This window comes from Oncorhynchus nerka, linkage group LG28 (assembly GCF_034236695.1).
Source record: "Oncorhynchus nerka isolate Pitt River linkage group LG28, Oner_Uvic_2.0, whole genome shotgun sequence".
In the NCBI taxonomy this organism is placed as follows: Eukaryota; Metazoa; Chordata; class Actinopteri; order Salmoniformes; family Salmonidae; genus Oncorhynchus; species Oncorhynchus nerka.
This window is the reverse complement of record NC_088423.1, coordinates 32,635,038-32,661,532: the sequence shown is the minus strand read 5'-3', so window position 1 is coordinate 32,661,532 and position 26,495 is coordinate 32,635,038. Positions and strand designations below refer to the sequence as shown.

The window sequence follows — 26,495 nt, the reverse complement described above, 5'->3', positions numbered from 1 at the left end:
GTGCTTTGCTACAGGAGGGACTGGTGCACTTCACAAAATAGATGGCGTCATGAAGAGAGAAAATTATGTGGATATATTGAAACAACATCTCAAGACATCAGTCAGTAAGTTAAAGCTGGTTCGCAAATGGGTCTTCCAAATGGACAATGACCCCAAGCATACTTCCAAAGTTGTGGCAAAATGGCTTAAGGACAATAAAGTCAAGGTATTGGAGTGGCCATCACAAAGCCTTGACCTCAATCCTATGGAAAATCTCTGGGCAGAACTGAAAAAGCGTGTACGAGCAAGGAGGCCTACAAACCGGACTCAGATACACCAGCTCTGTCAGGAGAAATGGGACAAAATTCACCCAACTTATTGTGGGAAGCTTGTGGAAGGCTGCCCAAAATGTTTGACCCAATTTAAACAATTTAAAGGCAATGCTACCAAATAGTGATGAAAGAAATAAAATATGAAATAAATCATTCTCTCTACTATTATTCTGAAATTTCACATTCTTAAAATAAAGTGGTGATCCTAACTGACCTAAGACAGGGAATTTTTACTAGGATTAAATGTCAGGAATTGTGAAAAACTGAGTTTAAATGTATTTGGCTAACGTGTATGTAAACTTCCAACTTCAACTGTATCATCATCATCATGGACACAAGAGGAGAGTGTTAGCCAGTGGAATTCCATATGTGGTTTTGGTGCTATTGTGTGTTGTTGTTTTGGTTTGACAAGGAATGGTGTTATAAGAGGATCATTGAGTGGATCATCAGTGGTCGTGCAGCAGTGCGTTACTCACGGCCTCTCCTTGCCCCCTGTGACGATGAGGCCGTCTCTCAATGTGGTGTACATGGTGAACACTGGCCCGGTGTGGGCTTTAGCCACGACACGAAGCAGGAAGTGATCTCTCCACACGTACACATCCCCGTTTATGGCACCTGTGAATGTTAGGTTATTCTGGAGGAAGAGAAACCACACAGGTAGGATCACAAAACTTTAACATTTATCTCAAATGAATCACAGAAAACATGGTTTATTATATTAGCCTATTAGTCTAGGGTAAATCAAATCCATTAGGGCAGATTAAAGAGTTTAGTAAAAAATGCTGTCAATACTCACAGCACCGAAGGCCACAGACAACATGGTCTGCATCCTGCCGTCCTCCACTGAGCCCACAACTCCCTTTTTATACATGAGAGAGCCTCCAGCCAGTGTCCAGAACTTGATGTGTTTGATGCCAACAGACACAAACTGAGAATCAGAGTCTGGCCGGAACTCCACTACGAAGATCCTGTCTGGATGGCCTCCTTTACTGGTCACTTTAGCACCTGGACAGGGGAACACACACACAAGCACAAACACACTTCTAAGACCTGCTATTTACAGTTTACTGAATGATATCTAACAACATTGTTATGATTAATTATCACAAAAATTCACTTATCACAGACCAATCTAAGCTGTAGCCTACCACCATCTCAGTGTATTTTACCAGGGTCAGAATGGCTCACCTTCCTGCCAGCGCCACACAGTGATGGTGTGTTCAGGCTCCACCCCCACAGAGAGCAGCAGCTTGCCTGTGGCACTGAAGTTGACGTAGCCCACCCCCTTAGTGTGAGAGCAGCGCAGGATGGACAGTGTCTGTTTACTCATTGCGTCCCACACGTGGATGGAGGGGGTGGTGCCTGCAATACAGAGAAAAAGATCATACTCTGATCAAGTATATAGGGATGCAGCATGGAGCAATAAAGGCCAAATAATTGTCTGTAGTAGATAGAATGTCTCGGCAGAGTCTAGGTTGAATCAATGGAACAATACAGAGGGATAATTACTGGACAAACTAAGGATAAAAAACAGAGGACAGCCCACTGAGAAAACTGTAGGAGAACAGCAAGGAAAGGGTAAACCTATAGGGTAAAACTAGAACACATCAGTACAAGGGGCAATCTGGAAGGTGTTTTACCTGGTAGGTCTGTCACTTCACCTATGGTGTGTGAGCGATGGGAAATTAGGCAGCAAAATAACAATTGAAATCTAAAGTGAGTGCTTTTTCAGATGCTGCTGAGGACATTATGATATAAAGCACCAATATAACTAATTCTAGCACCAAACAAAATGAAAATGTGCCAATGCAGACTGAACCGGTCACCAAAAATGGCCCACAAAAATGAAAAGACGATAAGGCATTCAATATCTAGCTCTTTCTCTCATGTGCACAGTCAGCCCACACACGAATGCTACCAATAAGTACATACAAGTACATGCAAAGTACATATAAACACAACCACAATCAAAATCAAATGAAACACGCTCATTCACAGCAGTACAGGACATACCAATCTGTCCTGTAGCGATGACATTTTTGTATTTTGGATGTTGATTGACGGTCAAACAGAGGATATCATCTGTATGTTCCAAGTAGAAACTCTGAGTCCCTGAGGAGAAATAGCATTAAACACAGAGTTCATCTTCATCTTATCATGTACATTCCTATATATATCACAAGCCCTGAAGTTAATGTTGAGTAGGTTATCCAAAAGTGTGGCCATGTAGCTGTACCTGTGGTGAGGCTGTGCACCATAGCCGTGGCTGCTGTGTGGAAGACAATGTCGGCGCCGTCGTTGAGGTAGTGAAGGTTGTTGCGACAATCAAAGCCCCTGAACCCAAACACGTGGTCCAGCACCAGGTCCTGAAAGTACACACGTCACCGACCAATCACATCCCGCTGTGCACCAAACTGGCCCAACACTGGTTCATAACAAACAGTGAAAATGTAACATGAACATGTAAAAAAGGATGGGTACAACAGTCATTTGAGTTCACTTTAACACCACTGTGAGACAAACCTCAACAAGCTTCTTCTTTTTGGTGATATTGTTCTTCTGGAGCTTCTCTGGTTGGGGAGCAGCTCGGCTAACAGGAGGCCTGCAGAGAGTAAACAGGTAGAACTGCCTCACACAGCTGATATATTGGACAAATATATTAACATGTCTACCACAGAACTTCAAAAGAAAAAAACCCAAGTCATGTTTTCTCAGAACAATTTCATTATAGGACACAGCAATGGCACATAAAGGACAGATTAGGCCAAGTTCTAAAGGGGCTGTCTGGTCTGACATGAGGCAGATAGAAACAAAGAGAGGAAGGAATATAAAAGAGGGCACGTGAGAAAGAATAGACCTATGGAGTAAACTGCAGCTTGAGCAACTCAGAGAGAACAAAACAGCTGCAATCAGTCATATCCCTCTGAATAGAAACATTGTTAAGCATTGCTACTGTATATCATTGCTTGTTCATCACTCATAATAGGCCTTACTGTTTATAAATACAAACATTCAGTGTGCCCCATGACACTATAGATACTACACAATGTCTACAGACAGATTCAGTGCTACATATAATGGAATAAATTGCATAGATCAAATGAAATTGTCCCATTACATTTTCCACATTTATGAATTTTGGCCAGCCGCTGCACACACACATATCACCAAGGTGACACATCACATTCACAACATCAACAAGCGTCAACTTTCACATAAGGATTCCACCAATAATGACACATCACACCAGCTGGCTGAGGTTACATTTAACATGTATGGCAATGAGCCACAGAATGAAATTCCACTCAGCCAGTCTAGGAGCTCTGCACTGCTGCCTGCTGCACACGTACATCTGCCTCTCGGTGAGGCTTCCCTGTATTTCCCTCTCTCTCTCCGTCTCCCCCTTACTGTGATTGGTTTTTTGTTGTTGCTAGGACTGTCTGGGAGTGGTCTGAGTGGGGAGGGGAAACCTGAAAAATAGCTGTTATTGGCAGAGAGTTTTGGAATTCTTTCTTATTGGTCTATTAACTAATTTACCAACTGGTGATGTCACCGGCAGGCCAAAACTCCATCCCAACTCAACAGGCTTAAACATTCAGGTGGTTTTTCAAACAGCTCTTACACTGAAAGGGAATTAACATAATTTTCACAATTTCACAGTATTATTCCAGTCTCATAGTGTGGAAATACATTATATAGAAAACAGGAAATTCACTTGGTTGACTGCACTGGTGGAATTCCACCTTCATTAAAAATTAATGTGTTGTAAAATTAGATTTCCTAGATGGTGTTGGTTACCACAGTGATGTGGCCTTGCTGAGACCTGAGGTCCATGGTCACACTTAGGGTTTAACAGACTGATCTTGTTAAACATCTGACTGATATTGGGGTGGCAGGCAGCCTCGTGGTTAGAGAGTTGGACTAGTAACCGAAAGGTTGCAAGATCGAATCCCTGAGCTGACAAGGTAAAAATGAGTTGTTCTACCCCTGAACTAGGTATTTAACCCACTGTTCCTAGGCCATCATTGAAAATAAAAATCTGTTCTTAACTGACTTGCTTAGTTAAATAAATATCAATACTATTGTTATCTGACACAAAAACACAGGGCCATTAGAGGAAGCATAGAAGTTATTGCTCCTAAACGTAGGCTGTCAAAGGTTCACGGAAATCTGTACATGCTTCCGTGCGCACAGACAGAGAGAGTCTACAGAGAAACACACATTAAAGTAGACGTTGAGGTTCAAATCCCACAGGAGGTTGAACAGTGCAATGACGATGCAGAAGGATTGGTTATACAGCGCCACCACTGTGTGCATTTATTTGATTTATTTATTAAGGATCCACATTAACTGTTGCCAAGAGGTATTGATATGTTTAAACCACCGAGCTGTCTATTTAAATGACTAGCACACAGCTCAGACACCCATGCGTACCCCACAAGACATGCCACCAGGGGTCTCTTCACGCAGTTGCCTTGTATAACTACAACCGTGTCAAACGGTTGCACATGACAAGGTTCCAGGTCACTGATAAAGCACTTATAGCCCAAAGGTGATAGCTGTGATCACATACATACATAGTTTACACTCCTTACAGCTGACAGACACTACCGTTCCTCTCTGTTTGTCCGAACAGCACTTTATAAGCATTGTCTGGATGATCTTGCATGACAGGGAGTTAATATTTCCAATCTTTTCATTTCTCCTGTTTCATTCTGAAATCAGACTCCCTCTTCCCCATATGTTTTAACCATTTTTTTGGTGACGGTGTCTACGTGCTCTGAAATGAGTTCAATCAGCATATCAGAGTGTAGCGTTGCCACACACAACACCACAGATTGAATATCTGCACAAGTGTAGTAACTAACTCCTGCGGACTGATTGCAACATTTTTCATGCTGAGCCAGGATTGTATGATCACACAGTGACATGAACTGGGAGTCTGGGACGTTGTCTAATTCCATGTCTCTATCTGAACAGAAAGAAAGAAGATGAAAAGTAGAATCCGCCCCCTGGGTGTGAAACTCTGCAGTCTGGATGCAAAGATGCAGTTGTGATCAGATGGGAACGAGATGAGCCGACTGTCACCATGCAGGACAAACATACAGAACAACACAGAGAAACAGAGACACACTTGGACCTGGAGCCACAGTTTACACACAGTGTGATAGACACAAGTAGCTCACTTTACCTGGATCCCCTTGAGAGCAGTGGACAGAACCAAGTGAGAGGTTTAGAGGACACAGGTCAGAGCCCGAGGGGACTCACTATACTACAGTATAGCTATAAGGCTCATGCAACAAGCAACCTGGAGAGCTTTTTGCCCATCATTTTTGCCTGCTGCAAACCATGCTCTGACTGTTAGCATACTGTCAGCATGCCAGAAAGAGAGAGAGACTGCTCAGAGGAGAGGTGTGGAATGAGAGAGTGTCCCAGTCTAAAGAGCAATAAGGGGAGGGGGTCATACACTGGGGTCCCTGTGCAAACTGTGCAATAGCACTCCTATGAGAGGGGGGAGGAGGAGGGGCACAGGCAGAGAGAAATGCGTCAGTGCCTCTATCTCATCACCCAAGGGGTTATGGGAAAACAAGGTCCTGCGATGTCTGGGGCCCCACAAGAGGGAGTGAGGAAGAGAGAGGGGGAGAGACAGAAACATAAAGGTCTCCTCCAGCACCACTTGGTAGATCATTACTGTACTCTTAGTGCTCTTCACCCCCAAAAACAAAATATATTATTGTGATACAAATGACACAAAAGTGAGAATCTGAAATAAAATGTGTTATTCATGCAATTCCCATGACTTTCATGTTACTCAGAATTTGAGGAGTTTGAGCAAGCTGAGTGATATTAGGACCCATAGGCTATGAGAGGTTATGCCCATAGTCCAAATAAATAGATGACTACAAAATGTTTCAGACCTGGCTCCTGTAGTACCATTATAGGACATAAATGAATAAACAAACACTTTTAAAATGACAGGTACATAGGTTAAAAAGGAATAAACACAGATCTGTTTTTCTTCCATTCTGTTGAAATAACAACACCGTATTCTAGCTTCTGCCCACTCTACTACTATCCTTGTCCTGCACATCTAAAGCCCCGTTTATAAAGCTGGTTCTAATATGCTTCCTTCGTCCTACTCTTGTCCGTTTACACTTTACAATCAGATCACAATGTGCCTTTTAATCATCTACACCAGTCTAACAATGTGGGCACAATCCGAATGTGGACAAGATCAGGACAAAGGACGCATGTTAGCACCAGGTATAAATGGGACTTAATGTATGGGAATACCACCCACATCCCATAGCTAGCACAGAATGTATGCATTAGGTCATACTTACTTGACAATGCCCTGCCTCCAAAGGAATGCAAGTTAAAACACAATAGAGATATTAGGTGTTTCTGCAGACAGAAGTGTGCCCCAGAGTCATGGGGATCACAGATAGTAAGGTTGAGGGGACAAATCAGCATGTTACCATGGAGCTGACTAACCCCAGAGAATACAGTCTGTTATACATTCATCAAGGACTAGGAACGCACTACTGAACACTCAAATCTAATGGTGTAGTAGACAATGGAGGTCATAGGGCAACAATTGACCCTATTAGCTATAATATCAGGGTTTGTAGTAACTGCATATCATTATATGCAATCACTGTTTATTGGTGGCTATAGAGAGGATATCTAGCTACAGTACTGCTTAATGGGGTTAGTACTGTGCAAACCTACAAATTGCTGAATTAAGTCTACACAAATTATAAAGGGATGGATAAAATAATCACAAAGTGTATACTGCATTGGATCTTTCACAACAATACTTCTACTTATTGTACATACCACACACACTCACTAGAGTATATACTCTATACAGTCTCAAAGCAACTGAGCTCATACCAATGATACTGTTATGTGTAGACCACATATCGGTATCATAGCAACATATATCACACAGAAGCGCCAGAGAGCACACCTGCTATACATGCACATAACATTATGCAATACATTGACTAGATTCCTACGCAAGCCACAAATACATGCACATGCAATCTCATACATCTACCACAGATTATGACCCAAACACGTACATCCAACAATCCACAAATAGATAAATAACATATAAAACATGCACACAGCATACAATATCAACGGGCTACACCCACAATACATGCCAAGGACAATCCATCGTATCATAGCAACAGAGCTGACTAATATAGAGAGAGTATTGGGGAGAGAGTACACACATACACTCATACAGTGCAGAAGGACATAAATATCTTTATATGTGCATAGAATAATGTCTCTTTTTGTAAAAACAAATGTTTGCGTTAAGTAGTACAGATAGGTAGAGTAGTCTATAATGTCTATCTACCTATCAAATGATTAAATCAGGCATCATACTCCATTTGAAATAGCCTAACATGAAAAAACACCCCAAGCAGCCTTCCCTTACTCTGTAAATGATGTCAGCTCAGCACTAAAAAGTCAACTCACTCATAAAAGCAAGACCAAAATCTATATCCATGCCAATCCTACAATGACCACCTCTGAGGCTTTACAAAAGGATACATACAGTAGATGTCAGTTATACTCAAACACCATGATGTATATTGATAGGTAGGAGGTAACTAAAGTTATATCAAATGACAAAAAAGACAGGTGCAGTTTCTGTTTCTGACACCAGAGGGCTCTATAAGCATTCCTTTAAGCAATAAGGCCTGAGAAGGTGTGGTATGTGGCCAATATACCACTGCTAAGGGCTGTTCTTTAAGCACGACACAATGAGGAGTGCCTGGACACAACCCTTAGCCGTGGTATATTGGCTATATACAACAAACCCCCCGATGTGCCTTATTGTTATTATATTATTTTATGGCTCCCGAGTGGCGCAGGGGTCTAAGGCATTACATCTCAGTGCTAGAGGTGTCACTACAGACCCTGGTTTGATTCCAGGCTGTATCACAACCGGTTGTGATTTGGAGTCCTATAGGGCGGCACACAATTGGCCCAGCATCATCTGGGTTAGGCCGGGGTAGGCCGTCATTGTAAATAATAATTTTTTCTTAACCGACTTGCCTAGTGAAATAAATAAAAATATATAAACTGGTCACCAACGTAATAAGAGCAGTAAAAATAAATGTTTTGTCATACCCATGATATATGGTCTGATATATATCACAGCTGTCAACCAATCAGCATTCAGGGCTTGAACCACCCAGTTTCTAATTAGAGATAATCATGGTGTTGGCTGCTGATGGCAGTCTGATTAGGATCAAGATGTTAATACAGTCTTTTGAGGCATAAAACAACAGCTAAAACTTAACAGTTTTTTAAAATTGTCACTGCTAAAGACTTTTTAAATTGTTTTAAATCTACACACTCAACACAACAGTCAGGAGTCAAGACACACTCTAATGTTTAAGCTCTATCACTTTGAATGACAACAACCAGTCCAAACACAGAAGCTGGCATGGGGGTGTACCTTTCCTCTGCCGACACCTCCTTCAATTGCTGGTGGGGTTTGATGCCACACATGTCCCGGATGCTGACAGCATAGATCTTAGTGGTGTAGTCAATGCTCTTCTCCCTCGCCACATCACTGTCATACCCTACAGACACGCCCACAGGAATAGACTCAACCAATTAGAGCAGTTTGTGAAAAGTAGGATTTGATCAAGATCGCTTTGTATGTGTTTGTTGAGAATGTTGTATTAGAGTTGTACTGTATGAATCAGTAGTCTAAAGGCTGGCGTTTACCTCCGTCCTCCTCAATGTCATCGTCTGACTCCTCACTGTCCACAGGGTTCTCCCTGTGACCCTCTCCGGTTCTCTCCAGGGCCCAGATCATCAGCGCTGTGTCAGCTCCGCCGAGCGTCAGTAGCATGGCATCATCTTGTCCCCATCGAACATTGGTTACATGGGCACTGTGACCCATGTACTTCTTGAAGCGGGCATACTGACCCTGAGGAGGGAGCAGACAGAGCACACGAAAAAACAAGAGACAACATTGGACTTGAATCAACAACAGAGTCATGTACCAGCGTTGGGGTCAATTCCATTTCAGTTCAAGAGAGTAAAATTGAATTGACATCTAGTGCCTGTCTCACCCTGGCTGGATAGCTGAAGAGCTTGAGGAAGCCAAAGTCATCTCCCGTAGCAAGCAGCTTCTTGTCTTTGGTGAGCGAGGCAGCGTTGACGTCTGTGATGTCACTGTGGGTGGGCCAGATCCCCTCACAGGTGGGGCCCAGAACACACGTCCAGGTAGCCCACTCCATCTTCTCTATCTGACAGGCAGAAACATGAATGCACACACACACACACACACACACACACACACACACACACACACACACACACACACACACACACACACAGTGTTTAACACTGCCTCATGCTTTTATGGGGTGTCCATTAATATTTGATGTCTAGCTGGGAAAAATTACAATCTCAGTTGGGTCTCTTACCTCAGCATTTCGTATGGTTTGTCTCTTCCCTCTTGGGGCTTCAAAGAATAATTGCTCTTTGGCACCTGAATTTACTTGAAGCAATTTACCTATAGAAAAAATAACAATCTCAGAATCAAAAGACAAAATAGAACTTGTATCTACAGAGTACAAATAGGAATCCATGCTCTGCTTCCAATTACACCATAAACTCACCACGAGAGTCCCAGTCTATATGAGTGATATAGCTGGAAGCTCCTTTGCAGATTCCCACCCTCTTGCTGGACAGCACATTGTAAATATCCACAAAGTTATCATGAGAGGCCACAGCGAGGTATTTACCAGCATCTGAGGAGGAAGCCATAGAACAAATAATTAATAACTCAGCCAGGTGGGCGAAAATGCTAATCTGTGAAACCTCACTTCATATTTTAGGAATGGTTTAACTCAAATGAACATTACTAAAAAAATACCTATGCATATTAGCAGTGTTATGAAATACAGACAACAATGAATGGACATTTTAATGATAAGTCAGTTGTCAAAGGTCAAAGGTTACCTTGTGAAAACCTGACGTCAGAGATTGACTCCTTCCTATGATGGAAGGACACCAGGTCCTCCAGGGTGTCAGAGTTCACCACCAGAAAACTACCATCATTGAGGCCCACCGCTAAGGCTTTCCCATCAGGGGAGAAGGCACAGCATCTTCCACCTGATACACACACACAACGCACACACACTTATACACTTCCAAAATGGAGATACAGACATAGACTGACAGACACAGAAACAGAAGGTGACACTGGAGTGCCTTATGTTTGTTGATGATCATGGGAATTAATGACTCGCTTAATGACTCATTAGTTGATGAAGATAAACATTCAGCAGTACCTTTTTTAAGTTTGCGAACGGCCACCATGCGGTGGTTGGTGGAGAGCTCCCATATCCTCAGCGTTTTGTCGTCACTCACTGTGGCACATATGGGGAGCAGGGGGTGAGCAGCAAGACCCCACACCTCGCCTTCCATGTGACCCTGTAACCATAGCAACAGACGGACACACACAGCTGTCAGTCAGTCAGTTGACACGCCCTGACCTACACCTAATCTATTTGACACACCTGTCACCCACAAAATCCCTTGCCATTTTTCTCAGGACAATACATTGTGCTCATATTGAAGTGGGGTTTGAGTGTGAGACGGTACTTTTGAGACAAAACAAAAGCCCAATCGATCGCATCTCAGATAGCTGCAGTCATTCTACCCAACAACACATCCATACTGATCCTTCAAAACCCATCCCTATCAGCTCTGTTCACCATGGCAACAGAGCACAGGTACCTGACCGCTAGGGAGTCTGGAAGGCTCTGACTCTGAGCTTTGAGAGTTGGGCCGCACCCATAGGAGGGAACTACCACAGAGATACACTGACAGTCAGAAACACAAATGCACGCAAGGAAACATATGCGCGCGCATACACACACACACACACACACACACACACACACACACACACACACACACACACACACACACACACACACACACACACACACACACACACACACACACACACACACACACACACACTACAGTAATTGGCATCTACAATGCAGCACTTCAGAGCAGGGATGGGAAGTTCAGCTCTTTTCGTCTTGTTCAGTCAAAAGAACAAATCTTTTGACTCATTTTGTTCATTTGAGTCAGTAATGCCCAGAGCACGCAGGACCCCCCCACCTGCAAACGATGAACTGAAAACTCGAGAGTCATGTTTCTACAAGCTGTCATTTGTGATTGAGACTTATAAAAGTGTGCTGTTACGGATACCAGTATCCTGTGTGTGTATCCTGTGTGTGTGTGTGTGTGTGTGTATCCTGTGTTCTTTTCTATCCTTCTCCCCTCACAGGTGAAAATCATCACTCCCCAATCAGTCACCAATCCAATCATCAATCAGAAGACACACCTCCTCCTGTTTCCTACCCTATCACAGTTCCTTTCCCTTGGTTTAAAAACCCTGTCAGTTGTTTGCTCTAGAGCTCAATCTCTCTGTAAATGCCATGTCTGTAGGTCTCTCTGTTTCACTCTCTCTTTTGTTTGAGCACCTCCATAGCACTTTCATCACCTGTAAGGATTGTCTTTGGTTATGGTGTTTGTTTGCTGGTGGGAAAAGGGGAAACCAAGACAAGTCGCCCATGGGCATGCACTACCTGTAGGTAGACTTTTTTAAATACACTAGTTAGAACTGGGCGGACCACCCACTGTATTTTTGGTTAGTAGTTAAAGTAGGCTAGTCTAGCTTAGGTTTTTTTTTTTTGAATACTTGTTTCTTTCCTTGGGTCCAGCTCAGCCCCTTTTCCTGCTTCCCCCCCATTACTGTGTGTTTTCAAATAAACCTTGAGTTTGATGGTAGATTTCAGTTGTCCTGGTTATTTTGTTCACACTTTTACTTTTTCACTATTATAATTTGCCTGAGTTATGTTACGGGTCTCATTACCATCCCCCCCTAGACTGTTGGGCCAAAAGGGATTTGTAACATGTGCTTTAAACAATGAACATTTGTTGATTACTAGGCATACAAACAATCATTTCTTGATACATTTGAAACGAGGTCTAGTTGTGGCCGCAACTGGACTAGACTGTGATAGAGATCTTGGCAGAATGCATTGCTTGACTGCCGTGAGGGTGATAAGCAGAATATCGTTTGCGAACTGCAGCACCCCAAATGATTTGTTCTTGAGTTGGAGTTTGTTGAGCAGATGCTGTGTGTATCATAACATTTAATAATCAATTGATTGCATTCATTATAGCACAATGTGATCAATTAACAGTTCTAAACTTGTCTTTTTCTCAAATCTTATTGGTCACATGCTTTGTAAACAGTGAAATGCTTACTTACAGGCCATTCACAACAATGCAGAGAGACAAAATAGAGAAACAATTGAAAAGTAAAACATGTCATCATAAAAGCGCCAGCATTGGGTTTTAGGTGGGGAATAGACAGCTATGAAAAATACAGATGAGAACTCTCTTGGTAAATAGTGTGGCCTACAACTCAGCATGAGCAGAACCTTAAGACGTCCTTAATAATGAGAGATTGTGTACCAGCTGTCGTTAACCGACACACCCCTCCCCGCCTGCCTGACCCTTCTGCCTGCCCTGACATCGAGCCTGTCTGCCACCCTTTACCTCTTGGACTCAGAATCTGGTTTTGACCTTTTGCCTGTCCACAACCATTGTCTTGCATACTCCTTTTAGATATTAATAAACAAAGCCTCTAACCATCTGTCTCCTTTGTCTGCACCTGTGTCTGGCTTTGTGCCCTTATAGGAGGGTAGAGGCAGATATTTATTCGCCTCTCTTACGCAGTCTTTTCCCTTTCTGAGTCTCTGGGATTAGGGCCTGGTCCAAAGTTAGTGATCACTGCTCTGATGTCCTGAAGTTTTTTTCGGTCATAGGAAACAATAGCGGAGACATTATGCACAGAACAATGTAAGATCAGTGCAAAAAACACAAATGGTCAGGAGCCAGTAAAACAGCAGGTATCCATTGCAGCACCATTCTTGGGTTGTTGAGCCGGAGGACTGCATATTAACCCTGCTGTAGAAATAATTGCGGCCAGCAAGTCAAACGAACGACTAAAACGAATGAGTCCCTCAGAAAAACGAATCATGACTCTCAAGTCAGTAAAACTAATTGTTCAATATTAAGCTATGAACTATTCCTCAACTGGGCTGGATAATCCAGAGGGGGAACACAGAGCTTTTTGGAACCAGCCAAGCTGCAAACTGTTAAAGCCTGCCTCAGATATGCAAAGATATATTTCCGACTGCATTCCCTGAGTGGAGAACACAGGAAATAGGGAAGAAGCCAACAAATCCAGAAGCCTGAGTAGGTGGAGAACAGACAACACTTGAGGGCTGCTGTTTTACTGCAGGATGCTGCTGTAAAAATGTCTCTAACCCGAATTGGGAAAACCAAGTAGAATAAGTAAAACACACCACCCTAGGTGTTTCAGCTGTACGCACACACGCAGTCACAGACACACACACACACACACACACACACACAAACAAACCCACTACCTGGACCAGCAAGGTCATGGGTCCACTCTTGTCGATTTCAAGTATTTCTCCGTTCTTGGTTCCCACCAGGATGTGTCCGTGTCCCAGAGTTATGGCACGGATGGAGGGGTTGTCCTCCAGGAGTAGCCCTGGGGGGGACACACAAATAGCACTGTAAAGACTTACAGTGCTAAATCCTCCCAGATCGATAGCAGCAGATCCATGTGAAATATAACTGCAATTCCACATGAGGCCAAGAGATGGCAACACTAAATGTAGGAGGCAAAAGTGGTCAATGATGGTTACAGTATTTATTGAATGTTTATGGTCAAATTTCAAACACATTATGCTTCCTGATACAGGTATGTGCTTTACATGGTCAGTGTGAGCTTCAAGAGAGAACTACAGCACTTCTCAGACAGTGTTTCTGTATCTGTCATAGACTCTTTCAGTTACTGTATGTAGGGCAGAGTGTTATCCTACCTTTAGATCCCGGGGAGAGAGCTGCTCTCTTGATGGCGTAGGTCTTTAGGCACCTCTCAAACATGTCGTCCCACAACTCCACCACTCCGTCCTTCCCACCTGTCACAAAGCCCTGGAGGGAACAACAGCAGAGGGACGTCACCCAGTGTACTCCAACTCTGACAATCACACTGAGGAAAACTTTCAGTGATGAAGGCCGGATGAGACAGGGGCTCTGACCTACACTAATCTTCTGCCTGACATCTTCTCAAGAGGTCTGTCTGAATTGCTGAAGTATGCTAGGGGGTCAGTTTGTCTTGAAACTGAGAATGTAGTGTTGGATGATGAAGTGCATGAGGAAAGTATGGATGGAAGACAAATGAAAAATACTGTCTTTCGCTGACATCTTTCCCAACACACAGAATCAGCAGGGAATTACAATTACTATTCTATTAGCAGGCAGGGCCTGTCAAGGATTTGAAGCAGCAGCAACAACAACAACACATCAGGAATTCAGCGGAGGTCTCTACCAGGAATGGCCTCCCACATCCTCCTTAAGGCTACTTCTCTGATGAAAGTTTTCGGGAAAAGCATCACATATACAGTACCAGTCAAAGGTTTGGACACACCTACTCATTCAAGGGCTTTTCTTTATTTTTACAATTTTCTTCATTGTGGAATAATAGTGAAGACATCAAAACTATGCAATAGCACATATGGAATCAAGTAGTAACCAAAAAAGTGTTAAACAAATCAAAACATATTTTATATTGTATATTCTTCAAATTAGCCACCATTTGCCTTGATGACAGCTTTGCACACTCTTGGTATTCTCTCAACCAGCTTCACAAGGAATGCTTTTCCAATCGTCTTGAAGAAGTTTCAACATATGCTGAGCACTTGTTGGCTGGAAAAGCAGCCAACAAAAAAATGTGCCAAAGGAAGCCAGCTTGGATTTTGGCATCACTCCTATCACTAATTCACATTGGGAGTATACATCATTGACAGAAAAACTTGAATTGTTGCATATCTTTGTGTTGTTATCCTCCGGTGCCTTGCTAGCTAAAATCATCCCTTTCCTAAATTAGATGGAGATAAAGATTTGGACTTGTGATTTTACTTCATTCTCCATACTGGTCAATGATTATAACAGCGATTCTGATCCAACCATTAATTCATACATTGTTGTGCCTCTGGCCTGAGAGGATGGAATTTCAATATGTAGCTAGATGTAGAAGGCTAATGTTAACTAGCTAATGCTGACCATGAATGGAAGTTAGGCTAGCGAGCAAGCATTTTAGCCAGGTAGCCTTGGACAACAAAAAATAAAAGCGTGTACTGTATGACAGAGTGATAAACTGTTTCGTCAACATGAAAGAGAGGAGGATGGCATTGGCGTTTCTCTACAAGTAGGGTGAGTCAACATGTTTTTCTACATACATGAACGAGCGCGCACACACACATACACACAGAAATTAGAACGATGGACAGCCACATGATATTTAGCTTGGACTAAATTTTTTTTTTTTTGTATCTTTAAGTTGTCCCTGTATTAGACTAAGCAGAGGTGATTTGATGATGTTGAAATGTTGAAGTTGAAGTGGTGCTGGAATAGTGAAGGCAGCTTCTGTTGTCTTTGTGATCAATCAGCCTTTGATATTATTGACCATAACCTGTTGTTGAAAAAACACATGTTATGGCTTTTCAACCTCTGCCATATCGTGGATTCAGAACTATCTATCTAATAGAACTCAAAGGGTTTTCTTTAATGGAAGCTTCTCTAATGTCAAACATGTAAAGTGTGGTGTACCGCAGGGCAGCTCTCTAGGCATTCTACTTTTTTCTATTTTTACCAATGACCTGCCACTGGCCTTAAACAAAGCATGTGTGTTCATGTTTGCTGATGATTCAACCATATACGCATCAGCAACCTCAACTAATGAAGTCACTGAAACCCTTAACAAAGAGTTTAGGTCTGTTTTGGAATGGGTGGCCAGTAATAAACTGGTCCTGAACATCTCTAAAACTAAGAGCATTGTATGTGGTACAAATTATTCCCTAAGTTCTAGACCTCAGCTGAATCTGGTAATGAATGGTGTGGCTGTTGAACAAGTTGAGAAGACTAAATTACTTGGCGTTACCTTAGATTGTAAACTGTCATGGTAAGAACATATAGATTCAATGGTTGTAAAGACGGGGAGAGGTCTGTCCGTCATAAAGAGATGCTATGCTTTTTTGACACCACACTCCAAAAAAACAGGTTAAGCTATAGCTGGCCCAAACAGAGCAGCACGTATTGCTCTTCATTGTAGTCAGAGGGCTGAGGTAAATACTATAAATAATATGCATGCCAGTCTCTCTTGGTCAAACAGATGATTTGCAGGTGTTTAATGCCATTCCATTTTCTCCATTCCGGTCACTATTATGAGCCTTTCTCCCCTCAGCAGCCTCCACTGAGGCCCCTCCACCACTGTTACAGTTTGAAAGGACTCAATGTTTTGGACAAAAATTGGACCAATGTAACTAAGGCTGAGAATGTCAATACAATAATACTAGCAAGGGCAATGATCACAAGTCAGTCATGCTCATAACGTGGCTAATAGGTCAGTGTATCTAATTATGTAGCTATTCATTTAGCAAGCTAAAAGCACAGAGCCTACCGTTAGCTAGCTAGCTGCTGGGAGGATGTCATATCATTGGAGGAGTGGGTGAGTGATCAACTTTTACCCTCACTGTTTTTCGGTGGCTACAGCTAGAGATGCAGGTGTCATTTGGTTAGCTAGCAAGAAATGAGAATCGTTTTGCTAACTAGATAGCTATGCTGAACTGTCTGTCTCTATGACATTTACAATATTGTATCAATATTCAAATTCGATCTCCAGCTGTCCCATAGTAATGAACGTGTCAGGAGTCGGGATGAGACAGACGGGCAGGCAGTTTTTTCCAGCCAGTCGAAATCATGAATCTTCATAATTTTTATGGATATATACAAAGAACTATCAATAGAAAACAGGTCAAACGGAACAAAGTGCAGCTAGTTTGCGGTCTTTTCAGCTTCAGTTCGAAGTGATTGTGTTAGTTGTGTTGTTGGCTACCTCCTCTGAATAACAGTGTCCTGACTAGAGAGGACATTTTCTACACCAGGCGAAATCGCGCATTATTAGCTCAATGTAGTGGATCTATCCAAATAAATGTCACTAGAAAACAGCAAATGCAAATGCTGACTTGACTGTAAGTTGGCCATAGTTGGCTCACTAGCAAGCAAGAGATAAGAACATTACCAGCCAGTATGGCTATGGAACATTTAGAATGAACGACTTGCTGGCGTCCATAGATATAGAACAAAAAGACTGAACGACTGGGTTGCATCTCTGTCAACCGAACCGATTGAACGAACGATCAGCCGGCTTTGTTAGCAGCCCTAGATTTGTGACGGGGCTGTATTTTGTAGAAGGATGAAATAGTATATATATATTCATCAAAATAAAGTTTTTAATTAAAATATGTCAATCATTATTTGAATATGTTGGTAACTTGTTATATTTAAGTGATAATGCCATTGAAGCTAGTGTCTGGAGGATATATTGGCATGTTAGGCCAGAGGGCCGGCAAACCCCTGCCAATATATCCTCAAAACACCGACTTCGAGGGCATTATCACTATTATTGAAATGTGAGATAATGTCTAGATACTTTTTATAGTGGAGATCAAGTTTATAAATTGCCTGGCTGGGCTGATGAGAAAGTGGATTGCACAGTCAGATGGAACAGAGTAAATAGGCATTTTAACGTCATAGATTTAGCCGGTGGTAACTTGTGGAATAGGTACCGGCTGAAATATTTACAAAGTGGGTGTTGGGAAGCCACTGAGTACAGAATAGAGCCATTCCCAATTGTCATTGGTCAAAATAACCATGCAATAAAGATGATGATCTTATTATTATATTATGATTATTGAGATCATGATTATAAGATGAGCGGAAACTAGTTGACCAACAGTTCGTTGATAGCAGACAGGGCTGATATCCAGTACAGAACCTTGTCCAGGGAGTACATGGCGAACACAGGTCCGTCGTGGGCCTTGATGGTCTTCAGCAGCATGGGTTCCTTCCAGACATATATGTCCCCTGTGGCGGCTCCAGAGAATACCAGCTCGTCTGTCCGACCATAACACACGGACATCATCGTCTCCAGCTTCCCCAGGCTCCCAAAGATGCCTCGCTTGAACATAAGGCCCCCACCTTCAGAGACAGCACACCATTAGAAACTCAGGCATACATTAATTGATTTCAATAAACATACCATGCCTGACAAGCTAAATAGTTGTTCATAAGAAGAATTACAGGGCGGATCACTTTCCTGTGTGAAAACACCTATGGAACTATATTTTTCTTAAGGGTAGCTTTAGTGTAGCTGATTTTTTGTCTCGTGTGAAGTAATTGGTAGCTTGGTAAACTATATTTTCAGAGTATTTTCCCCAACACTGCTGATGGTATGAGAGAGACAGCCAGGGAGAACAGGAGGGCACACCTGTATGCTGCCAGAACTTGATGTGTTTGATTCCCACTGTGACCAACTTGTCCATGAGGATAGGATTACACTTCACCACAAACAGCTTGTCTTTGTGTCCCCTGGGAATAACAGAGACAGAATATCCACTTCACATTCTGTCAGCTCAAATACATGGAGCCCTAAGTTTTTCCTGGTCATTTAATGTGGTCAGGAAAAAACTTCTAACTGATTCTACAAATGTGTTATCATTAAGACAACAAACCTGAGACTTTTAGGACTATACCATAAGTTCCATTGTGCCAGGTAAGCTCAATTCAAGCGCAGCTAAAGTATTTGAAAGAAAAAATTACAATTTGAACCCAGCTTAGCTGAACTATTCTATAAAAACGTGTTTTTGTAATAACTCTAAATGTCTAAATGCACACCCCCACTGATCACACAAATAGTAGCTATCAGCCGGTGTGAAAAAGCTTTTAGTACCTTGCGGTGGCCAGCTTCTCCCCCTTCCTCCAATCCCACACGATGATAGAGTGGTGTTCATCAATGCCCACTGAGACCAGGCTCTTCCCATCCGCTGCACAGAAACAACAAGCTACTCTTAGTTTGACATCTTAACAGACATAGGGACAGAACACCCATGGACGACACATTTACAAAATATGATTTTTTTAAATTAGGAAGCATTATGGGCTTTGATCATTCAATAGGCTGGTATTGATATTAAATTCTGATAATGACATAAGTTACATGCCCAGGAAAATACATAGCCATACCAGAGAAATCAAGGGCACAAACGCCTTTCTGGTGAAAGCCCTTGAGCAGGGAGAAGCACTTCAGGGTTTGGATGTCCCACACATGGATGGCTGGGTCCCTGCCAACCTGGATTCATTCACGAAGAGGTGATTAAGATCAGTGTGTGTGTGTGTGAGAGAGAGAGAGAGAGAGAGAGAGAGAGAGAGAGAGAGAGAAGAGAGAGAGGGAGGGAGGGGGTGATTTTACATGTGTACCTGTCCAGTGGCTGCATAGTCTTTGAGCGGGTGTACAGTCAGGCTGATGATGTCATCATCGTGGCCCAGGTAAAACCTCTGACTGTGTTGCTCTCTGTTGTAGACCACGCCCACCGCTGCCACATGGTACACCACCTCCCCCGCCTGGGTGTAGAACAGGTTGTTCCTGCAGTCGTAGCCACGGTACCTACACACACACACACACACACACACACACACACACACACACACACACACACACACACACACACACACACACACACACACACACACACACACACACACACACACACACACACACACAGAAATAGGTCACACCAATAAACATAATTCTACTATATTAAGGGGAGTGAAAGCCACTTACAGTGCATTCGGAAAGTATTTAGAACCCTTCCCCTTCACCACCTTTCTTACGTTACAGCCTTATTATAAAATGTATTAAAGAAATGTTTTTCCTCATCAATCTACACACAAAACCCCATAATGACAAACTGAAAGCAGATTTTTTTAAATAAAAAATGACAAACTGAAATACCTTATTCACATAAATATTCAGACTCTATGATATGAGACTCGAAATTGAGCTCAGGTGCATCCTGTTTCCATTGATCATCTTTGAGATGTTTCTGAAACTGAATTGGAGTCCACCTGTGGTAAATTCAATTGGTAGGACATGATTTGGAAAGTCACACACCTGTCTATATAAGGTCTCACAGCTAACAGTGCAAAAACCAAGCTATTAGAAGGAATTGTCCGTAGACCTCTGAGACAGGATTGTGTCGAGGCGCAGATCTGGGGAAGGGTACCAAAACATTTCTGCAGCATTGAAGGTACCCAAGAACACAGTGGCCTCCATCATTCTTAAATGGACGACGTTTGTAACCACCAAGACTAGAGCTGGCCGCAGGGCCAAACTGAGCAATCAGGGGAGAAGGGCCTTGGTCAGCGAGGTGACCAAGAACCAGATGGTCACTCTGACAGAGCTCCAGAGTTCATCTGTGGAGATGGGAGAACCTTCCAGAAGGACAACCATCTCTGCAGCACTCCAGCAATCAGGCCTTTATAGTAGAGTGACCAGACAGAAGCCACTCCTCAGTAAATGTCACATGACAGCCCGCTTAGTGTTTGCCAAAAGGCACCTAAAGGACTCTCAGACCATGAGAAACAAGATTCTCTGGTCTGATGAAACCAAAATTGAACTCTTTGGCCTGAATGCCAAGCGTCACGTCTGGAGGAAACATGACACCAACCCTACGGTGAAGCATGGTGTTGGCAGCATCATGCTGTGGGGATGTTTTTCAGCAGCAGAGACTGGAAAACTAGTCAGGATAGAGGAAAAGATGAACGGAGCAAAGTACAGAGAGATACTTGATGAAAACGTGCTCCAGAGCGCTCCGCACATCAGACTGGGGCAAAAGTTTACCTTCCAACAGCACATCCCTAGCCGCGTCCTCAGATCATGCACAGACCAGCTGGCTGGTGTGTTTATGGACATATTCAATCTCTCCCTATCCCAGTCTGCTGTCCCCACATGCTTCAAGATGGCCACCATTGTTCCTGTACCCAATAAGGCAAAGGTAACGGAACTGAATGACTATCGCACAGTAGCACTCACTTCTGTCATCATGAAGTGCTTTGAGAGACGATTCAAGGATCATATCACCTCCACCTTGCCTGTCACCCTGGCCCCACTGCAATTTGCATACCGCCCCAATAGGTCCACAGACGATGCAATCGCCATCACACTGCACGCTGCCATATCCCATCTGGACAAGAGGAATAGCTATGTAAGAATGCTGTTCATTGACCACAGCTCAGCATTCATTTAAGCTTGAGGCCCTGGGTCTCAACCCTGCCCCGTGCGATTGGGTCCTGGACTTCCTGACGGGCCGCCCCCAGGTGGTGAAGGTAGGATAAAACATCTACACTTCGCTGATCCTCAAAATAGGGCCCCGCAAGGGTGTGTGCTCAGCCCCCTCCTGTACTCCCTGTTCACCCATGACTGTGTGGCCATGCACGCCTCCAACTCGATCAACAAGTTTGCAGACAACACAACAGTAGTAGGCTTGATCACCATCAACGACAAGACAGCCTATAGGCAGGAGGTGAGGGCACTCAGAGTGTGGTGTCAGGAAAACAACCTCTCACTCACCAAAAAGATCATCAAGGACAACATCCACCCGAGCCACTGCCTGTTCATCCTGCTACCATCCAGAAGGTGAGGTCAGTGCATCAAATCTGGTACAGAGAGACTGAAAAATTGCTTCTATCTCAAGGCCATCAAACTGTTAAACAGCCATCACTAACACAGTGAGGCTACTGCCTACATATAGACTTGAAATCATTGGCCACTCTAACAAATGTACTTTAATTATGCCACTTTAATAATGATGTTTACATATCTTGCACTACTCATCACAGATGTATATACTGTATTTTATATTTTATATTTATATGTACATATTCTTATTCCATCCCTTTACTTAGATTTGTGTGTATTAGGTATTTGTTGTGGAATTGTTCGATTACTTGTTAGATATTGCTGCACTGTCGGAACTAGAAGCACAAGCATTTCGCTACACTCGCAATAACATCTGCTAACCATGTGTATGTGACCAATACAATTTGATTGGATTTGATTTGAAGCACACAGCCAAGACAATGTAGGAATGGCTTCGGGACAACTCTTTGAATGTCCTTGAGTGGCCCAGACCTGAACCTGATCGAAGATCTCTGAAGACCTGAAAATAGTTGTGCAGCAACGCTCCCCATCCAACCTGACAGAGTTTGAGAGGATCTGCAGAGAAGAATGGGACAGACTCCCCGAATAAAGGTGTGCCAAGCTTGTAGCGGCATGCCTAAGAAGACTTGAGGCTGTAATCACTACCAAAGGTGCTTCAACAAAGTACTGAGTAGAGGGTCTGAATACTTTTGTAAATGTGATATTTCAGTTTTTTTAATACATTTGCAAAAATGTCTAAAAACATGTTTTTGCTTTGTCATTATGAGATATTGTGTGTAGACGCAGTCCATTTTAGAATAAGGCTGTAACGTTACAAAATATGGAAAAAGTCAAGGGGTCTGAATACTTTCCGGAATGGACTGTATACTGAAACAAAAATGTCAATTAATTCCTTGACTGAGTTGCCTGGGTGTTTCTGTAAAGCTGACTAGGGAAAATGACATGTTAAGATAAGACGGCTATTTTTCTGAAACTGGGAAGGTAAGGATCCTTATCTAAAAGGTACTCTAAATAAAAGCATAAAAGTTCATATGCTGTCTCAGGCCCTACATGGCCTATATAAGAGTGTCTAATAAACCCGGCGTGGGGAATTTTAATCAAATGTGCAGCATTTATTTCATCGCTCAAACACTGAAAGACTTCTGCCTCCCCCACTGTGAGGTCTTTAAGTTTTACAAAAAGGAAAGGACACTGAGGGAGTATTAGAGCTGCTACAGGGAAGTATTTAATGGCTGCTCGTGCTGAATCAGTAATGTTAACTGCTTCACACATCTTGAATTTTTTTTTGCAAAAATGATTGAAATACTACAGCTTTGAAAAGGGATTTGCATATTCCAACAGCTGACACAGACAGGCCAATTTTAGAGAGAGAGAGAGAGAGAGAGAGAGAGAGAGAGAGATTGTTTCATCGCGATGGAAACACACGATTTCCTCTCAATTCAATGCAAGACATCTGTCCTTATCACGCCATTCCAAATGGTTGAGTGTCATCTCAACCAATTTGACATTGAAAAGATGACACCTAAAACACATTCTTTCTGATGAACACTCAGTAACACAGTCAAAATGAGACCCATAAGACCTGTCATAAGAGCCCATTACCCGTGGACAAACTTCAGACGAAGAGCTTCATCTGGCCCTCTCTGGCGTTTCAGGGAGCCGACCTGCTGCTTCTTCTCTCTGCTCTGCTGCCTCAGCTGGGGAAGGTCCTCCTTATACACCTGAAACAACCACACACAGTCGTCCTTCTACACCTGCAACAACAACAGTCCCTCATATTGTACATCATGTCAACCCGCTATCATCCACTTTCCCCACAATCCCAAGCGGCTAAGGTTGACTAAATAACATGAATGGTGATCATGTTGACTTCATGCTCCTACAACACATCATATGCTTTACCGAACCATGATATGAAATAGTACAAATAACAAACAATCAACAAAATGAAAAGTGTTGCATGAGGACAAAAATGAAGTCTTAAGAGATGCAGGGACAATAATATTTTTACCCCACACTTTAAACTTTAAACAGGCAACTCATTGATCTGTCATGAAGCAGTGTTGGCACAGCCGGCCATGTATCTCCAGAGCACACATGGCAGCGCTCCGTGTGGCACCAACCCGCATCGTCACGGCAACAAATGCAGATCCAGCTGCCAGTGGAGATAAGGCATGTGATGGATGCCATGGCAACCCAGGCGTTTTCCGACAAATAAAGTCTCAGTCAGCGCTGATCCCATACAAAGCTGCTGATAGGAGCACTCTGCTATTTGAATATATTATCTCCCCTTCCGTCCGCCTCGCAGCCTCTCTCTGCTAACATCAATCAATATCAGAATATCTCCACTCGGCACCTTCACTGACTTTCAGGATGCCTCAGGATCCTCATACAGTATATGGCTGGAGGCATTCTGACTAACAACGGGCCATTCCAATTCAGATTACACTGACTAATGTGGGTTGTTCTAACAATTTATTCTCTCTCTGCCTCTTCTACTGTAGGGTATTTAAACAGGGTATTGTTTAAGCCTTGAGTAGTGTGTTCTCTTGGCTCTCATGTTTTTTTTCAGACACCAGTTTAAATGGGGCATATTCTCCTCTCATTTCATTCAACTGTCATTCTCATATATGAATATAGCATCTTCATGTGATTACCCTGTTGTCGCAGATCATTTCCCTGTGCCGCAGGAAATTCAAATGAGCCTCGTGATTTACATAAATTCACTAAAAACCCACAGTTCTCTTTTTCTCACTAGATCTCACAACTAAACTATAGTCTATCACAACAAATTTCCGATAAGAAATGATAACTTTTAAAATGATTTTATTATTTTATTACTTCGAACAAACTGGTCAAATTAAGATCCCACAACTGTACTGACACTCGTTCTTTCTCTGCATCATGTAAGACACTCTCCCTGTTCCTCATATGGAACTTTCTCAATGTCCCTCATATCGTGTATCATCTTCAACCTGATTTCACCCACTTTCTGTCTGACCCATATAGGACTCCCTCCAGTGTCTGTAAGCTCCACACACCCACCTGTCGGTCGTAGTTGATCTGTGTCTCCTGCTCAATATCAGAGTCCAGCTCCGGGACATCAGACACGTCAGAGTCAGACTCCTCACTGTTTGAGTCTGCATGGCCATCTAGAGGGAACCGATACCAGGAGACAGTGGCAGCAAGCAAACTGATTTCACTGCTGCAACAATCACTCACATAGTCATTACATTGGCTTTTGACAACAGCATGGATATTGTGTACTGTAGTCACTCTAAGGTAGATTCATCATATGAAATAATATTTCATACACAAATCTACCCAAGGACACTTCAGCACCAGCTCAACATGACAATATGGGATCTCTCATTAGAACCATACAATACATTCTGAAATCAAACCCCCAGGTTCCTCAGGCTAAATACTGTACGTACCTTGTGGTATATTGGTCTCCAGTCCTCCGTTCATGATGCCATCAGGCAGGAACTTCCACTGGAACACAGAGTGGTCAGCCCCTCCGGTGGTCAACACCCACTGCAGGTCGTGAGACCAGTGTACGTTGGTCACGTGGGCAGAGTGGCCAATGTACTTCTTGAATTTTGCCCCTGTTCACAACATCAGGGAAAGAAAAACTAGTCAAAATGAAATGAGAGAAGGGGAGTGTGTTCAACATAATTCCCTATCTCATCATTCTATATTTGCATGGGTACACATGTATTTTTTATTGTAATGACTCCAAAGTAAAAATGGCATGTTGCATATTTAGAACAAAGACATTTACTGACCTTTCTTTAGGCAGGGGAAGCGGAACAGTTTGACCAGACCAAAGTCGTCTCCAGTAACCAGCACAGCACTGCTGTAGTTGGCGTCCACAGAGTTGACGTCACTGATGTTGGTGTACTTGGGCCAGATCCCACTCACCTCTGGACCAATCACACTTGTCCACGAGCTCCAGTGGATCCCTTTTACCTCCTCCTTAGTGGTCAGGTGCTTCCCAACTTCAGGGGAGAAAAGTAGGATGGATGACAAACATTGGCAGAATGCATGTATCTTGTAAAACCAGCTTGTTGTGCGTAAATAATATTACCTTTAAATAGTGTTGTCTCTGTTACAACTCTACTAACCTAGCTGCTAAGGTTCTTAGCAGGAACTAAAAGGCAATACGTTTACTCAACAAGTATGTAAAGGTTACATAAACATGAGACTGAAGGTGTTAACAAACAAACACCCTGTTCCTGTGTTAATGAGGGGTTTAATTGGTGCAAGAAATAAACCAAATAGCAACGTAAACAAAGCCTCGAGCCGGGAGCCCTTTTCTGTCCGAAGCTTGCATCACTTGTGGAGCTCCTTTTTTAATTAGGGTCCTCAGCATGAATATTTGTGTATGTGCTTGCGCGTGTGTGTGTCACTGCATGTGCATGTGCGTGGTTTGTTAGTCTAACCCCCAGGGAAGAGGG

At 42.9% G+C, this 26,495-nt stretch overlaps 1 protein-coding gene across 2 annotated transcripts in view; it reads right to left on the bottom strand.

Moving 5' to 3' along the window:
- The window catches only part of LOC115113136 (echinoderm microtubule-associated protein-like 6), a 91,717-nt gene that overhangs the window by 14,532 nt on the left and 50,690 nt on the right, over positions 1-26,495 (bottom strand). For both annotated transcript variants that reach the window (XR_010461677.1, XM_029640427.2), the window contains exons 10-33: positions 25,824-26,036; positions 25,473-25,643; positions 25,081-25,187; positions 23,638-23,756; positions 19,794-19,980; positions 19,560-19,665; positions 19,267-19,360; positions 18,805-18,905; positions 18,313-18,515; positions 14,297-14,408; positions 13,835-13,962; positions 10,646-10,787; positions 10,314-10,466; positions 9,971-10,102; positions 9,776-9,864; positions 9,419-9,595; positions 9,069-9,273; positions 8,794-8,920; positions 2,835-2,913; positions 2,548-2,677; positions 2,325-2,423; positions 1,500-1,673; positions 1,108-1,316; positions 788-945 (exon numbers count right to left, since the gene is read on the bottom strand). Coding sequence is in view for 1 of the 2 variants with exons in the window: in XM_029640427.2 (XP_029496287.1) it covers positions 788-945; positions 1,108-1,316; positions 1,500-1,673; positions 2,325-2,423; positions 2,548-2,677; positions 2,835-2,913; positions 8,794-8,920; positions 9,069-9,273; positions 9,419-9,595; positions 9,776-9,864; positions 9,971-10,102; positions 10,314-10,466; positions 10,646-10,787; positions 13,835-13,962; positions 14,297-14,408; positions 18,313-18,515; positions 18,805-18,905; positions 19,267-19,360; positions 19,560-19,665; positions 19,794-19,980; positions 23,638-23,756; positions 25,081-25,187; positions 25,473-25,643; positions 25,824-26,036 (3,415 nt within the window). In the remaining variant the exon portion in view is untranslated. The remainder of the gene's footprint in view (positions 1-787; positions 946-1,107; positions 1,317-1,499; positions 1,674-2,324; positions 2,424-2,547; positions 2,678-2,834; positions 2,914-8,793; positions 8,921-9,068; positions 9,274-9,418; positions 9,596-9,775; positions 9,865-9,970; positions 10,103-10,313; positions 10,467-10,645; positions 10,788-13,834; positions 13,963-14,296; positions 14,409-18,312; positions 18,516-18,804; positions 18,906-19,266; positions 19,361-19,559; positions 19,666-19,793; positions 19,981-23,637; positions 23,757-25,080; positions 25,188-25,472; positions 25,644-25,823; positions 26,037-26,495) is intronic.